Genomic DNA, 17,623 nt, shown 5'->3' with positions numbered 1-17,623 from the left:
CACACGCACGCCCGCACGTGTACGTGCACACGCACGCCCGCACGTGTACGTGCACACGCACGCACACACACACACACACACACACATGTACGTGCCTACGCACGCACGTGTACGTGTCTATGCACGGACGCACGTGTACGTGCACACGCACGCACGCACACACGTGTACGTGCCCACGCACACACGCCCGCACGTGTACGTGCACACACACACGTGTACGTGTCTATGCACGGACGCACGTGTACGTGCACACGCACTCACGCACACACGTGTACGTGCCCACGCACACACGCCCGCACGTGTACGTGCACACACACACGTGTACGTGCCTATGCGCGCACGCACGTGTACGTGCACACGCACGCACGCAACCACGTGTAGGTGCACACGCACGCACGCACGTGTACGTGCACACGCACGCACACACGTGTACGTGCCCACGCATGCACGTGTACGTGCACACGCACGCAGTTGTACCTGCACACGCACGCACGCACGTGTACGTGCACACGCGTGTACGTGCGCACGCACCCACGTGTACGTGCACACGTACGCAAGCGTACGTGTACGTGCAGATCAGCTTTCCTCCCAGAGGTCTTTGCACCTCTACTTTGCAACTCTGATTTCAATTCATTTACGGTTTTTCCTTCGTAACTAGACGCCATTGTTTAGCAGTGATACCGGACAGTGCACGCACGCCATCTATCCAGCGATTAGTAAATGGCGAACCCCATTAGAAATGCACATGCTATTGGAAAAACGCCAGGTCCTACACCGATTACGTCAAGCTGTGCCAGCTTGACAAGGCCAAGGGGTTAGATGTCGGCAGCACTTACCTCACTGACAAGGCCTGCCAGAGGTTCATTACGACGATAGCCGATACAAGGCGCCGGGAACAGTTTGTAGCTATAAATGAGGCCAAATTCCTTGCTGTGATAAGTGACGGATCCACAGATTCCTCATCAAAGGAGGCCGAAATTTTATTTTCAAATTTAAATTTTATTTAATTTAAATTTTAATCTTACGATCCATATCAAAGTTAAATGTATTTTATACAATTGAATGTCTTTTACAAAACCTTTCTGGGGGACACCCCTTGTACCCTGGGAGAGACCCCACTGTACCCCCTAGCAGAAGGGGGGCTCCACCCTCCTACCCCACCTACCTCCTGGCAAATCACAATTCTTGTCGCTCTGCGCCTAGTAAGAGTCCTTCGGCAGGACTAGTAGAATCTTGGAAGGACTAGTACATTTTTTCTTTTACTAGTCCTGTGGACTAATGAACTAAAATGGTTAGTGTCTAACCCTGCATATTATGTAAATCTCAAGATCTCATATCAATAAAATAAAATCATTCAAACTTCTCATTATTTGTAAAATGTGCCTGAGGAAAATTAGTACGATGCTGCAGGGTTTCTTATACATAAGAGGCACAGTGGCGCACCGCCGTTGTCAAATTTAACATCGCCGTTGTGAAACCCTTCCTGTATTTACCTGCCGTTGTCAAAATAGTGTCAACCCAAAAATACATAGATCACCACGTGCTTCTGGCATATTTAGATTGCCATGTGTATTTATTGAGTCATGTGACACTCGGTCATGCGTGCCTACGGCATGCCTTTGAATTCATCATGCGCGTTTTTTCCCCAAACTGGCCATTATCTCCTTTGTCTAATTTTCCCTCAGAAGAAACCCTGGGCTGTATTTAAATGTTGTACATTCAGACTGTATGAATATTGTACTTCAGATTTATTATATAAATTTTTTTTAATTTAGGCAAGATAGATGGGAAGTTATTGAGCTTAATCATGAGTGTCCAAGTAAATTTGACCTTTTTTGTTTTCATTCATCACAGTGCAGGAGGCAAATATAAATAGCGCACAGACTACCGGGTTGTGCAGCACAACCAGTAACAGAAACTGTCACCGACTTGCATCATGGCAGAGGAGGACCTTGCCGGAAACCTGGCCAACTATCAGGTGCAGCTCGCGCAAGTCGAGGCGGCTCTGATGAACGACGCCGACAACGAGGACCTCTTGAAATTGCAGAAAGACTTGCAGGAGGTCATCGACCTCACGAGCGACCTTGTGACGAACAAGGTGGACGCGGTGGCGCCGAGCGTGGCGGAGGAGACGCCGGAGCTGTCGTCGACGGCAACGACGACGAACGTCAGCGTGCCCGCCGTGTACGTCGCCGCCGACGCCCCGAGTTGGCGGCCGGGGGACCAGTGCATCGCGCAGTGGTCGCATGATGGCGGTTGGTACGAGGCCGAGGTTGACGAGATCACCGAGTCCGGCGACTGCACCGTCACGTTCGCCGAGTACGGAAACACGGACCTGACGAAGGTCACGTTGTTACGGCCGTCGGAGGCCGCGCACGGCCAGAAGAATGCGGATGGTCGACCCAAGTCGAAAAAGGACATCATCGCCGACCAGAAGGAGTACAAACGCAAGAAGGCGCAGAAGAAGGCAGCGCGGATGAAGGAGATGGAGGAGGAGAGGGAGAAGGAGAAGGGCAAGTGGCAAGACTTCAATAGCAAAACGTTTGGAAAAGGTCATAAGAAAGGCATGGTCAAAAAGAGCATATTTGCGACTCCGGACAGTGTCACAGGGCGAGTAGGGGTGGGAACGTGTGGCGTTGGAGGTAAGCCCATGACGAAATACACCCAGTTAGAAAAGTGGAAGAAATAGTATCTCCTAAAACAGGAATAGGCACCAATAGCAGCTTCACATGTTGACCTTTCTTAAACATTTTCTGGCACTCAAGGAAGGTGCAAAATTTAATGGCGTGAAAATTTTGCCAGGAGAAACTGTAAGCCAATTCTTTCACACACCACATCTGAAAACTTACTGCCATAAACACTGCATAAAAGAAATAGTTTGGTTTGTGGTTGCTAGTGATAAATATGTCAAAGTCAAGTTTGGAAATTTGCTTTTACATCACATCTGTAATTATAGTTAAGGTAATGTAACAAAGATACACCATTATAAATGGGAAGTAAGTTGATAGATGTATTTCCATTATCTGAAACTGTTCATTAACCTTTACACTCTGTACAATATGCACATGCCTGCCATACAAGAACATTTATAATATAAGGTAATATGATGTAAATGTTGTTCATGGATATTAGTAAAATGTCCAATTTGAAATCAACTCGCTTTTACCAAACCAAGTGCCATACATTGGCACCTGATAAGGTACTTCACCGGTCTCAACTAGAACAAATATTTTAGTAATACAGTTTTCAATTTGACTTGTTTGTCACGGATACATTCCAAAGGAAAAGTTAATTGAGCTTTCCATGTTAAATAAATGGCCCGTTTCTCGTCAGAAATGGTGAAGTGCATAATTGTGTGAACTATTCTGTAACTTGTGTATATAGCAGTGCTTTAGAACAAAAATAAATGTATTAAATGAATAGACCTTTCAATACTATTGTTATGTATTTGTTATTTATAACTCGAGGTACAAGCTCGATACAGAAGAGTACGATATGTCAGTAAGCAGGAAATGTTCTATTCTCTATCTAAAAATTCTCTATCTCCATATATATATATTTCTTGAAAGACCAAAAAAGGGTGCTTTAAAATCTTTTTTTACATGATATTTTGTCAAAATGTAACAGTAGATGCCTGTATGTAACAGTAGATAGTCTGTAAGTCTACTCTGACAAACAAAAATGTCATTGGTGTCCACAGTTCAAGGCGATACCAACAATCCAAGATGGAGGAATGGAAGTGGTCGGAACTAATCTAATCAATTTAAACACGAAGCACATGCCGGTCATCATGATATCGTTTATACTGGCAATAACATCTGTACATAAACAATTACTATGATGAGATGAGTGGCAGCTTGTATTATTCATGACCTTATATTCAATATTTATGTAACCGTATCCACAAATTGATTAGATGGCATCACAGCACCGTCACAAAACTAGCGATGAAAATTAACAAAAACAAAATGTCACCACACTGTGCAGTCACCAGGGTCAACACTTGTCACTGAAATTATCAGACAATTTATAATATTACATACATATAGTATTTTTCTCGCATGTCATCCCTTAATAAAATTAATCCTCATCTTCATACTATACTGTCAGTCACGAAAATCCATACATTTCTAAATGTACATATATTAGCTTGTCCAATATGAAGCAAAGCATGAGTTAGGGGGTTTTCTAATCAAATCTATAAGAATGTATGAACAAGTATGAATGTATCTAACAACGTACGAACAGGGATTTGTAACATTGTGCAATCACACGTTTCAATATGTCACCTAGAATTAAAATTCCAACTGTGCGTTAAGGTATTTATTCAACTAACACATGTAACACTCATGTATACTAACTCTCCTTATCAGCTTAACAAACGAGTCAACTGCACTGACGAATACACCTGCAAGCCTCCTGCCCTCAATAATATGTAGAGACTGAAAATGTTGCAACCCATGCACACGTGGTGTGGCATGCAGGAAGATGCACACGCCTATGCCTCGCCGTGACGCATCTATTACAAGCCTGAAGTTTTACTCACAATTAGTAACAGTAAGATAACCGACTACTGTATGCACCCCAACTACTAGAAACCTAGAGAATTGTTTTATGGCAGACTACCAAACAGCAGCTGGAGAAGGCACATAATGGCTCTGGAGGGGCTACCAATGCAGACACGACTCACGCAGGGTTCGTAACGTTACCAAACTCTGACACCTAAAATTCGTACACCTTAACATATTTTTCAATTGCTTGAAATACCCATTTCTCACAGAATCGAGATTTTAGCCATATACAATCCTTGTACACCCCATCACATAATTAACATGCAATAACTTCCATGAAGTAAATGTTATGGTTTTTCAGACATGCTACGCATGTGTCCAATCTCTCCACCCTCCCTCCCCTTCTCCTACTCTCTTAAACCTTCAGGTGATATATTCCACCATTTCTATTAAAAAGACTACACCATGATGACGTGGACAGTAACAACTAAAAAAGAATATGGCAGAGCCTTGCCTCACAGCATTCCATACAGCAACAACCTTGTATGAAAAAACTTTATACAAACAATTTCAAAATAAAAACAAGAACCAGCATGAGGACACCAAACTTATGCTAATACCTATTGTCTATAATCGTATTATAGAATCTACCTTTATCTTAATGCTTCTGTCTCAAAATATTGATCTGTTATTATTATTCTGTTATCATATACTGGCTGCATTGTATTTTGTTGGGATAAGCATGCTAATTTCTCAGTACTGCTGGTCAACATGGAGTGGCATGCAGTATGAGTTCTGGCATAGTTGCAAGTACCAGCACAATGACCATCATCTATAGTACTCAAATTACCGACAGGTAAGATATTAAGAAAAAATAAATAGAAATTGGTGACTTTCACCGCAACGACAATATCAAATGGTCACAGTGCCCAATCTTGAAATTCATTAAACAGGGCGAAAAGAGCCGACTGGAAGGTCCCATTTTATGTCACACACTGCTTCACCATTGCACCATTCAGGGGTTTTGATGCGTAGTTGTCTATGAAGGGTGTTTGGCTATTGTGGATGATACTGCACGCTTAGAGTTCATCTCTGAGAATTGTGTAGCGGGTCCTAGAAGGCTGTAGCTTTTTGAACGTGGATTCAGGCGGATCAGTCTGTGATGGTGGTTGCTGATGAAGCTTCAACTGTAACGAGAAGAGTAGAGCATGCTCACACTACGATTCTTACAGAGGCACTTCCTCAACAGTCATGGTGGACAGTAAAGGTAGACAGGAGAAACTCAGAACAATACGGCACATCATATATATATATATATATATATATGGGCTAAATAGTGCAGGATTCTCCATATTCCACTCTCTCCCTTCTACCCAGCTTCTAAAGTTAGTGCATGCATCATTTACTCTTAAAACAACGTGTAGGTTAATTTTTTTAAACTTCATTACCCCATATATCAAAGAAGTGCCAATATATTGAATTCTAACCAAACACTAAATAGTCAAAATAGAAGCACTATGTCACCATGTAGCAAATTGTATAAGAAATAGGTAATCCAAAAGTAGCCTCACTGCGACACAGTACGCCTCATTACAAAAATGAGCACAAATTTAAGGAGTTGAATAGTTAAATGACTTTCCAAACTTTTAAATTACATGTAATAATATACCCAATACACGTTTAACTTCACGAAAACAAAAATTCACATTAAACACAATTAAGCAGTAATTAAGGATGCAATTCAGCCACAAAACAGTGAAAACGTCTACAAACAAATATCTAGAAACAATGCCATATCACAGTAACACATTGTTCAGTAATAGTTATAATATAGCAAGTTCATACCATCAACGAAAAATGCAAAGGCAGGTAGGAAATGTTCTACTACAGCACAGATGATCTCAAGGCATGTGTTGCAGGATCACATCACAATCATTATAGACCTTTTCACTCTGACAACTGTCTAAAGTTATCCTTTTTTCTAGTTAGTATCGAGTGGCCAAGCAGGCCTACAAAATCCTGATTGATTCTAAAGGAGACTTTGAAACATTTGCCACAAACAATGTAAAGATGTATTCGTGCAAAATAAAGTCAGACTGAATTATGTAGTAGGGTGTCACTGCCGTCCATGAGTCTGTTGAAAAGGTCTATAGATGAAAAAACACCAATATGATTTACATACAAATTATTGACTATACAATGCTCAGATCACAGTTCGTCGCGCAGTAGTGTGTATCTGTTTCTAGAAGGCGCCAGTTTCCTGAAGGTTGATTCAGGTGGATCCGTACGATCTGCAGCTGTGGGGGCAGTCTGTAAGACGCAGCAGAAAAGCATGCAACCAACACCCACACCAACATGCTGGAAACGCTATGGCCTGTACACACTTCTCAGACACACACGCAAAGATGCAAGCCAAGACATGCACACACAGACACACACACGCGCACGCAAGCACGCTCGCACACACACGCAGCGACATACTCACGCGCACACACACAGACACAAACGCACGCACACATGCATGCGCATGCGCGCACGCACGCACACACACACACACACACACTGGCGTACTCACACACACAGAGATGAACGCACGCACACATGCACACACACACCTACACCTTCATGAACAGAATGGCCACAAGTAATTGTTAATGTAGAATGATGTGAAGACATGTGCATTAATTCAATCAAATGTGAATTTTGATATTTGACATTTAAAAGTAGATATTTAACCTGAATTTTGCCCATCACATTGCATGCATTAGGTTAGTTTGTTTAGTCAGTTATTAACAAGAAGTAAAGATGGCACCGAGAAACCAATCATGCTAACATATTTAGATAGCAGTTCCATATTAATTTGTAAGTATCTCTTACCTATATTTTAGTACATGGACTAGTATTACATTACAGTGTTGACAACCAGAAGTACATGAGAATTTCATGTTATAGTATAAGGCGCAACACACTTGTAACCCAGCCTATGATTAGCATTCATGAAACAGAATAGCATGCGCATACCTTATCATGAGATGCTTGCTTCTCTGGTCCGTGATGAAACTCTCTATGTAGCTTCCCAGAATGGAGATCTGCTACATATTGCTTTAACTTACCTGGTGCGCTGTAACATCAAACACGGACTGTAAGATCAACCATACAATGTTAAACAACACTGTGCAGTATAAAACACAAACTATGCGATATCAAGCATATGACCTGCAATATAATCCATCCACTCTGCAACATGCAGCACCAACACTGCAACATCAACCACACACTGCCATACACACACTGCAATGCACATGAAATTCGGCAACATAAAAATTCCAATTCTGTCACATTAAACAAAAATTCTGTGATGCTACCTATGAATTCTGCGACGTCAAATGCATAGTGTCATCAGTGCGCGAAATTAGCGTCATTTTGCCCGCGGCCGCCGGTTCAACCCCTTAAACCGCCGGTTCAACCCCCCATATAATCAGTCCACTTGGCCTATTCAAAATTTTGCCTATCTTGCCTTTATATCAACAATATTTACCAATTTCCTGACTATTTTTTATTTAGTGACTACTAAAAAGTAAATCATGTTCCAGCAATTCCTGCCAAACAGGTAGAACTCCACTGATAGCAATGAAACACTGAAATATTACGAGTATGTCTAATAAACACAAAGCTAACACTTTTATTATTAATGGAATAAATTGAACAAAATTAAGGGCCTGTTCAATTTGTCTAAGGGCCTGTTTATAATTGTGGGTGGGCCTGTTCACATTTTGGCCAATTTCATGCCCTGTGTCAAACTGTTAACAAATTGTTCAGGACAATCTTAATGTGCCAGTCATCTGTAAGCACTCACGTCATATCCTTGATATCAGGGAACATATACATGTGTCTGAAGCTGTCTATGGCTATCAGAGGTAAATCTTTAGATGCTTTTCCAAGATGGTGGAGCGGATGAGAGAACTTGAGTCCATCTGCTGTTACAAAATTGATGCTATCTGCAAAAAAACAAGAATAACATGGTGAACACTACACTAAAACACTTCCATGTACATTAACCAAGCTCTACTTGCAATAGCCACATGTTTCATTTTTGTTTAGCAAGGGTACAGGACACATCTGCGATTCAACAACATATTTATAATTAAGTGTGAATAAAAACAACAACAACAAATGACTGCACTATAGTTAGGTGGAAACACTTTACAAGCCAAATAAAAAAAAAATAATTAAAATTATGACACAGTGGCTAAGGACAGTGATATGGGGAGAAGGCTGCTGGATAATGTGTTGTTTAGCTCCAACAGGTTGGCTTACTCTTTTCCATGAGCAGTTCGCTAGACACAATTTTCGTGTATTCTTCCACTATTTTTGTGTCGCTAGGATCGTGGAACAGGATAAGGAATGGCAGGCCTTCCTCTGTCAATTCCTGTAAAGTTCAGATCGTAATATTATAGCTGGTTTCAATTGTATGCACATACAAATTTATTAAAATGCTACTCACCGCACCTCAGACATATACATAGATTGCACCATAGCAATTATTATATCGGCTTATGATGATCAATTTAATACAAAACAAGATCACCTCGTGGTATAAAAATTGAAATGGTTCACCTTCAAAACTATAGTTAATTTAAACGTTTATATACTTTAGTTAATTAAAATGTTCATATACTTAGTACATTATGTGGTTAAAATTTATCATATGATTTCACTAGAAGATTACTGTAGCAATATTATAAGCATAAAAATCAATATGCTCTTATAATATTGATCAGTGTTACAACCATACCTCAGCATTTTCAAAACTAATTTCGCGGACAAGAGGATTACACTTGTCAGCGGTCCATGCGTAGAGTAAGTCAAAGTTTGTCAGCGGGCCAATGTACACCATGTCCGGTTTATTCTGCAAACACAAAACACACACCATATACTCCTATGTAGGTTGAAATTATCAGGTTGTTTTTATGTCCACATTTTAAATCATTCACGTTTACACTAATAAAAACTTGAATAATACATGATCAATTTGGCACCAGATTCCCATGCAGATCAGTGAACAGCAGTAAATGGGCGCTTCTGGTTTTCCATTCGTTTGTTTTAGCAAGAAAGTGCTCAGTTAAAAAAAAAATCTGAAGATCATGTCAGATTTAGTTCACAATCATCAAAACACTTGTCATTTCAATTTGCTAGGCTACAACTTCTGAAAAATGATTAACGATGTTAACACAGAGTTTAAAAGAGTTTCATGTACACTTTTACATGAAGTAGGTTCATATACATGTATATGTAGTACAATGATAAAAAAAATATGCAAACCATCTGTGAAAATACAGTAAAAACTATTGACATCTCTACTGTGTGCAATGGGAATCACATTCTTCCGATACCTTGTCACGAATATACATGCGAAAGCCGCTGAGACAGCTTATGTATCTATATAATAAATCCTACAATAAATCCTTACGTGAGGGGGTCTAAAAATAATGTTGTCTCCTCCTGTCCTTTCCTTCCTTGTCACCTCACTATGAAAAAGATAATTACTGTAGTGAGACATGCCTCTTACAATTATTTGTCGCGCTTTCGCTGGTCACCTTGTCCCCATAAAACAAGAACAATCTGGTCATCTTACTATAATTTGGCAAATGTTGTATGTATGTTAATGAAAGGCTCCGTCAGTTTTGATCCAAATAGCGCCAAATTAAACTAAAAAATAAAACCTTAGACTATCACTACAAGAGCCGCAGAGCGTCTGGGCTCATCTGAGGTCTGTTGCTACGGTTATAAACGTAACATTTAAGTCGTGCGTAGTGACACCTTTGTTAGACGCAGATATGCAGATACGCAGTTGCGTACACATCATTTCAGCAACCTTCTGCATTCTGCATACCTCCAAAATCCCATTGGTTGATACAAATCGCGTGCCTGAAACTCCTGTTTTATGGTGCATTGTGACCCTAACCCTAACCCTATTAAAAAACAAAAAAAAGTTAATTGTTGTAAAAATTATGTGTTGTTATTAAATTGTTGTAAATAAATCATGTAAAAATTTGCATTAATTGGGAAAAAATAGTTAAATGGATAAAGATAGAAAAATACAGAAAACAGGTAAATAATAAAAAATCTGATGGGATTCGATCCAACGACCTTTGAGCCGTTACGCCTGTGCTGTAGGCGTACGGCTATCCAGGCTTATTGGCTTTCTAGATTATGGATGTGCCATGAATGAGAACACTGTGACATCATTGAGGCAGTTCAGGAATCCATGTTTAACCCACCTCTTGAAGGTCAAAAGGTTATCAGACACTTACTCTTCGCCTGTCAGTCTGTCAGTGGAAAGCACATTTCATGGTCCTTTCAATAAAGTTATAAAAATGGTAGGTCAGCGCTGAAACACTTTGTCCATTAGGCCATGTCCTTAGAAAATGTCTGATATCTGACCTTTCCCCCACTGCCCTTTGACCTGTAACCTCCAATTTCGCACTGGTGATGGGTTTCCTGCCCATCACACTATACACCGAATATTAAGAGCATAGGTCGAGCCGTTCAGATTTGTGCTGCAATTCCGTATTTCCTCATATACCTTAAGTTAAGGGGGAAATATTCCCCCTCCGTTTACACATCTTGAGCTTTGACCCTTGACTCCCAAATTTGTCATCCCGAGTCCTTTTCACGATCCCCCCAATGTCCCAAATATCGTGACCGTACATCGAGCGGTTAAGATTTGTGCCCAACTGTTGACGGACGACCAGACGACCGGACGACCGGACGACCGGACGGACGGACGGACGATTAAGCGATTCTACAAGCTGCATCTGACTATGTCAGATGAGCTAAAAATGGTAGGTCAGCGCTGAAAAAAAAGGTTTTTCACTTTGTCCATTAGGCCATGTCCTTAGAAAATGTCTGATATCTGACCTTTCCCCCACTGCCCTTTGACCTGTAACCTCCAATTTCGCACTGGTGATGGGTTTCCTGCCCATCACACTATACACCGAATATTAAGAGCATAGGTCGAGCCGTTAAGATATGTGCCACAATTCCGTATTTCCTCATATACCTTAAGTTAAGGGGGAAATATTCCCCCTCCGTTTACACATCTTGAGCTTTGACCCTTGACTCCCAAATTTGTCATCCCGAGTCCTTTTCACGATCCCCCCAACGTCCCAAATATCGTGACCGTACATCGAGCGGTTAAGATTTGTGCCCAACTGTTGACGGACGCACGGACGGACAACCATGCGATGCTACAAGCTGCATCTGACTACGTCAGATGAGCTAATAATGGGTGAACCGATAGGAATAGCAAAAAGGCTATTGAAAGCTGATAAACCCCTAATAAAAACAATCCTAACTACAGATTATTTTGTTATATGCTGGTCCTACTATTTAAGGCCTTCACATAATAAAGTCAGAAAGTGAAACTAGAAACTGGCTACAACAATGTCAATACAAAAATTTGACATCTCCATCAAATATTCCAACACTATGCCACAGCAAATGTTACACAGCGCGCATATCCAAACCACATACGTAGTGAGATAATATCTTACCCGAAGCCGGCGTGGAAGGTACAATCATCTCTCAAGATAGATGCCACTCTTGCAAACACCGCATATGTGTTCGATTCCTTCACATTAAAGAAACCTACTATGTTCCTTTTCTTAATCTGCAGGACAAAAAAACAAGACACTTCAGTTCAGAATGCTGCTTACAGATGTGATTGTGCACTCCTGTCATGCCGAGCAAGTACACACGAAACACATGTTACAAACGTTATACATCAACGGAAACACCTAGACAAATTATTATATTTTTAAACATGGCAACAAGAGACGAGTTAACACGAATCCCAAGCGGAGGTCAGATACTCCAAACTGCATCCACAAAGCACCTGCTATAATACTAGCAGTACATACACTCAGGTCGTCAAGATCATCCACATCCTTGAATTCCACAACTTGATCTGCCACCTGATCCTTAATGTGATTAGCCAACGCATCAACAGAGCGTTGTCCACGATACTCCCGCTTTGCCATGTTGCCATTTCGAAAAAGCTTCAGCGTTGGGTACTTGGAAATGTGGTGCCGTGTGCACACTTGTACTGTGAGCAAAAACGGAAGACACTGTAGGAGCTGAGGTGAAGCTTGAACGATATTTGTATTGGTACTTACTATAAGTTGTTTTATGCACAGGTTCATTGTGTTCGCGTGAATTTATAACAAAAAAATGAATGTTTCTGGTAATTTTACAATGACAACGTAGCTAGAACTTCAGAATGGAAAAACTAACAAGTCGTGTATTTTGTGTTTCTATCTCTTGGTCACACTTCACAACATGCACATGTAAAGATTTGACATTTCATTCTGTTTCATTCTATGCCAACGAAATTAAGTTTAACTACAGAACCAATTGTTGCACATTCGACATGACTTGCTGGTCTTACTGTTAGATTGATACAGTTTATGAGATTGCACTTTTGTGTATGCCAATTATCTGAAAAACTCGTGTTATTATAACAGCTAAATGTACTTGGTTGATGAATTTCTTGAAATAGCTAATAAGAACATGGAAACATAATTCATGTATCAGATAACAGGTTTGAAATGGGCTCATTTTCTTGACATTTAACTGTCAGTTTCTTACTTTAGTCTGTTCCTGCTAGTATGAAGGACTTTCAACTAGCCTTGCAAAAGCATTAATAAATCATGTTTTAAGCCACTAAATATGAAACCATTTTGATTTAATTTAAGTATTTCTTGCTATATATATATAGCTTACCTTGTTCATCACAGTTGACTTTCCCAAATATTACTTTCTTGCTATATATATATAGCTTACCTTGTTCATCACAGTTGACTTTCCCAAATATTACTTTTCCCTCAGCATCCTGAAATAACATTAATTCGATGTAAATAGCAGTGTTTGAAATAAGGAAAACATTTTGCTTGTCCGACGGACAAGCTAAAAGATATTTTTGCTTGTCCTGATTAATAACATAGAAATATAGTAAATGTGTAATACATTTAATCAAATTAAATTTTAGTCCCAATATCTTACTTTATAATTTTAATACAGTCCACTAACAGTTCAAAGTAGGCACTAAACTTGAAAGAACATAAAGAAGCACAATTATTTATTTTAAGTTATTACTTGTCTTAACAAATTGAAGCGATGGTAGAAAATGATGAAAATTGGCTCTAAAAAGCTGCTGGATAGGTCTACTTGTCATCCGTGGAAATGGACAAGTGAGGACAAACGGATAGACCTTATTTCGAACAGAGAATAGACATGCCTTACAAATAACAATATACCTATATTATTAATAAATTTCAGTACATTGAGCTCACATATAAATATCAAACCACACACCATTGCTAGTCAAATTAGATTGAAAGTTATACAAACCACTGTGTTAAATCTATAAAAGAATATGCTAATATTGCCCAGGAAACATAATTCTTATTAACTGGGTACTTGCTATCCACATTAAACTTACAGGAACATCTGTACGTAATTTCTTGTCTGCTTCTTCAAATATAGGATTTAATATTTGACTAAATCGGCACCAATCAGCGTAGAAGTTGATAAATACTATTTCTGTATTTTCTGAAAATAGGCAAAATCAGTATAATATCAAGAACCATATGCATACGACAAATATCAGCCATGCTCTGCCACCGTATATGGGGAGGACAAATATGGCAATAAAAAAGTTAATATTACCACCACCACCACCACCTAATGTGCATTGTGATGAAAGAGCAAGGACAGGCTAGTTACAATTACTGGTGATCAGGAAACTACCTTCGACCTTCAGGCCTACTTCATCATGTGAGAAACGCCATGATCAACCTGATCTAAGGCAGTCGGTATGTTGTATTCACACTATTACTATTATCATGAACACAACTATTCTAGTACTAGTACATACTAGTATATATAGTACATGTTCATGCTACTATAAATGTCTGATTGAACTGCTTTTCTGCATGGAAACATAAAGTTACCAAGTAATATATTTAGTGCCATGGTACACAAGATCATACTCACTAACTACTTGGTCAAAGTTGTTCACTGTGAGTGACACTGGCTGACTTGTTGCCGGAATGTAGAGGACAGATAGCTAAAAATGCAAATGATCAATTAGTCTCATGAAAAACACAGTGCCTAGCATTTACCAGACTTCTAATCTTATACACAAGATGGTCTAAAATGACATAACACAATATGGTACAGTGGAACCCCGATTTTACGCGCCCCGATTTAACGCGAATTCGGATATAATGCGATGAGTTGTTGGACCACCTTTTTTGCTCTTAATCTTATATAGCCACGGCCCACGTATATATAACACCGATTTAGTGCGACCCCGCTTTTTTCGCGATGACATTTTATGGACCCCAACCATTGCGTTACAATGGGGCTGCACTGTATTTAATTTTTTAAACTACTGAGCAGCACTTAAGATGTCTCAGTTTGTTATATACATAAAAAATATAACTAAATGCCAGATATCTCTATTGACCCTAATAACCAGTTAGTATTATTTAGTACAATAATTCCCGACCTCTTCTCGACCCACACCAGGGTGAGCGAGATTGGGGGAACCCTGTGTGAATTACAATCAATGCCTCTAAGTACTTTGCTAGAGTTTCATGACATCAATGCATGTAGGAGGGTACCCAGCATAAATAATAGCATAACCACATCTACAGTTACAATTTTAATCACTGCATATGACTGAATCTTCTCAAATGATCAACTGGAATGCATTGAGGTTTACGACTGCTTCTATTATGTGTACAGCATTCGTGGTAGTGGGAAGGTGAGAAATGTTCAATGATATATACGTGTATATATATACAATGATATATGCGTGTCACACAACAAAAGTCATTTAACTTTAAGGTGTTTTAATCTTGGTAAACTAACTTTTAATTATGAGAATTTAGTTGGGAAATTAAGACTGTGAAACTGCAGCCTTTTCACCTAACAGAAATATGGCTTTTAACAGCTACCCTATATGTGTGATTTATTGAAATGAAAGAAATCATATTTTATGATATGCATTTTAGCAGATTGGAGAATTAAAAGATCAGCAGACTACTCTCTTTGCAAACACGTAGAAAATACATTTTGTGTCTTTAAAATATGTTACAGAAACAATAGGTACAATAAAAAATATGCAGTGGATATTTAACCGTATACGGCAAAGTATCCACTTCCGCTATTTTACAGAACAGTACTTCTGATTGGCTAGTATAGATCTATGTAAGTGTATATATGTATGTTAGTATATTATTAATGTGTTCAAAAGGTTTCGTATTGGAAACGTGATTCACGAAAAATAGCTTCTATGATCAAACGGGGCTACAAATGTGTAGAAATAAATGGGATTTTAACCTATATGTTTTCTAGATAGCTAAACCTTATGGGATTCGAAGGTAATATTGATGACGTCATAAATATACTAGCCAATCAAATGTGGTGTACGGTAAAATAGCGGAAGTGGATACTCTGCCGTATACGTTTAAATATCCACTGCCTAAAAAATATAGTGTCTGTACTGACCATAGCCATAAAAAATGTTAAAACAGCCAAGTGCTACAATATCATTCAATAAGCGAACGAGCCAAAATGTTTATGAGACGATGATGGTTGATAGACTATTCGGGTTGGTTACTGTGGCAACAATAACATTGGCAACAAAACTATACCTATGACTATGTTAACAAAATTTGCCACCCATCAACCAGGGCCCTACAAAAAATGCCTGCGTACTTTATAATTTTTCCAGGGGATGGCCGACTATGACTAGATGACCATATGTGACCCGTCACATCGAATCGGGTCTTAAGTCGCATTGTTTACTTTTGAGCTAAACATGCTAGAAGTTGCATTGGTAATTTTTGGTCGAGTACAGGATTTTCACATTAATAGCTTCATAAATACCTTATCTATGTATTCCATGAGATGAAATAAATCAATTATTGCCGGAAAGTTGATTTAAATCACTTTTATGAGGAGTATTGTCTTTGGGAATTGCTAATTATCCGTGAAAACAATCAATTTTCACTCCAATTTAATGGCCGCTGGAGCTTGCTATACTATAAATAACACGTCAATCCCGGTACCAAAATGAGACAGGGGGAATCCTCTCTCCAACTAGGTTCATAAATACGTCATTTTAAGCCAATCAAAGGCGATTTTATTGGATTAGGTTAGGGCAATTTTCGTATACAACTCCACGGCCGATGAAAGCGCCATGCTGATTGGCCGAGAGTGGGTCACGTGTAATGGCGGCGCCCATGTTATCAAAACGTGGTTAGAAATTCTCCGTCGATTCAAAGCAATAAAACCCCGTTTTAAGCAAAGTATGCCATTAATATTGGCTGATAATGAACGGATATTGAATCATTAATATACGTAGACTTAATTGCTGTTGTTTACAAACCGATACATGCCGGAATAATGGCAACATCGGCAGCGAAAGCGCTAAAACGATCTGACCCGATGCAATTTGCATGGCAGAGATGCTAATGAACTGCTGGAATTTGCACTCGATTATTTTGATGATGAACGTGTGATTGTGTCTGATGTAGAAGATGAGAGTGATAACGAAGAGTCTGGGGTGTTTGATTTCTATAGTAACATTTGATATAGTTCCAAGAGTGTATGTGCAACATTTGGTGGCAATATCTTGAATATAAAGTATTGGTTGCTATGGAAACTTGGCCTTTGATTACAACTATTTTTAACCTCAATATTCTCAACTTCTTTTGTTTCTGAATTTCACGAATTTGTCATGAACAAATCTGGCAATTTCTCGGCAACCACTAAAGATAGAGAGTTGAGAGTGGTATCAAAATGAAGCTTATGACCCAAGGAATCTGAATATGCATAACTCCATATAACAAAATTTCGACTTAAGACCCGATTCCCTGTGATGGGTCACATATGGTTTTTTCATCATCAGTCATCACTTCGCTGTATTGTTTATTAATCCGCTTTGCTAAAATTCTTGTACTTACTAATAGTAATACTAATATTGAAAGCAATAAATAAAACCGTTATATCTTATATATTAGTGATGGGAATCGGCTGGA

At 39.3% G+C, this 17,623-nt stretch overlaps 2 protein-coding genes across 4 annotated transcripts in view; one reads left to right on the top strand and one right to left on the bottom strand.

Annotated features, from left to right (window-relative positions):
• The window catches only part of LOC106806333 (survival of motor neuron-related-splicing factor 30-like), a 6,079-nt gene extending 2,647 nt beyond the window's left edge, over positions 1-3,432 (top strand). Inside the window, exon 2 of the mRNA XM_014808243.1 lies at positions 1,855-3,432. Coding sequence (XP_014663729.1) covers positions 1,937-2,689 — 753 coding nt within the window. The 5' untranslated portion in view covers positions 1,855-1,936 and the 3' untranslated portion in view covers positions 2,690-3,432. The remainder of the gene's footprint in view (positions 1-1,854) is intronic.
• Positions 3,433-3,779: 347 nt separating this feature from the next.
• The window catches only part of LOC106806318 (endoplasmic reticulum resident protein 44-like), a 16,797-nt gene continuing 2,953 nt past the window's right edge, over positions 3,780-17,623 (bottom strand). The window contains exons 2-13 of one of the 3 annotated variants that reach the window (XM_014808223.1): positions 14,568-14,640; positions 14,014-14,123; positions 13,356-13,404; positions 12,434-12,618; positions 12,068-12,183; positions 9,982-10,039; positions 9,307-9,420; positions 8,829-8,940; positions 8,368-8,509; positions 7,533-7,632; positions 6,694-6,821; positions 5,609-5,698 (exon numbers count right to left, since the gene is read on the bottom strand). In XM_014808223.1, the coding sequence (XP_014663709.1) occupies positions 6,720-6,821; positions 7,533-7,632; positions 8,368-8,509; positions 8,829-8,940; positions 9,307-9,420; positions 9,982-10,039; positions 12,068-12,183; positions 12,434-12,618; positions 13,356-13,404; positions 14,014-14,123; positions 14,568-14,640 (1,161 nt within the window). In that variant the 3' untranslated portion in view covers positions 5,609-5,698; positions 6,694-6,719. Of the gene's footprint in view, positions 5,699-6,693; positions 6,822-7,532; positions 7,633-8,367; positions 8,510-8,828; positions 8,941-9,306; positions 9,421-9,981; positions 10,040-12,067; positions 12,184-12,433; positions 12,619-13,355; positions 13,405-14,013; positions 14,124-14,567; positions 14,641-17,623 lie in introns of all 3 variants that reach the window. The other 2 variants (XM_014808233.1, XM_014808215.1) reach the window with 2 other exon arrangements.

This window comes from Priapulus caudatus, unplaced genomic scaffold (assembly GCF_000485595.1).
Source record: "Priapulus caudatus unplaced genomic scaffold, Priapulus_caudatus-5.0.1 Scaffold8, whole genome shotgun sequence".
Classification (NCBI taxonomy): Eukaryota; Metazoa; Priapulida; class Priapulimorpha; order Priapulimorphida; family Priapulidae; genus Priapulus; species Priapulus caudatus.
The sequence above is the reverse complement of the archived record's forward strand: the minus strand, read 5'-3'. Positions and strand labels throughout refer to the sequence as shown.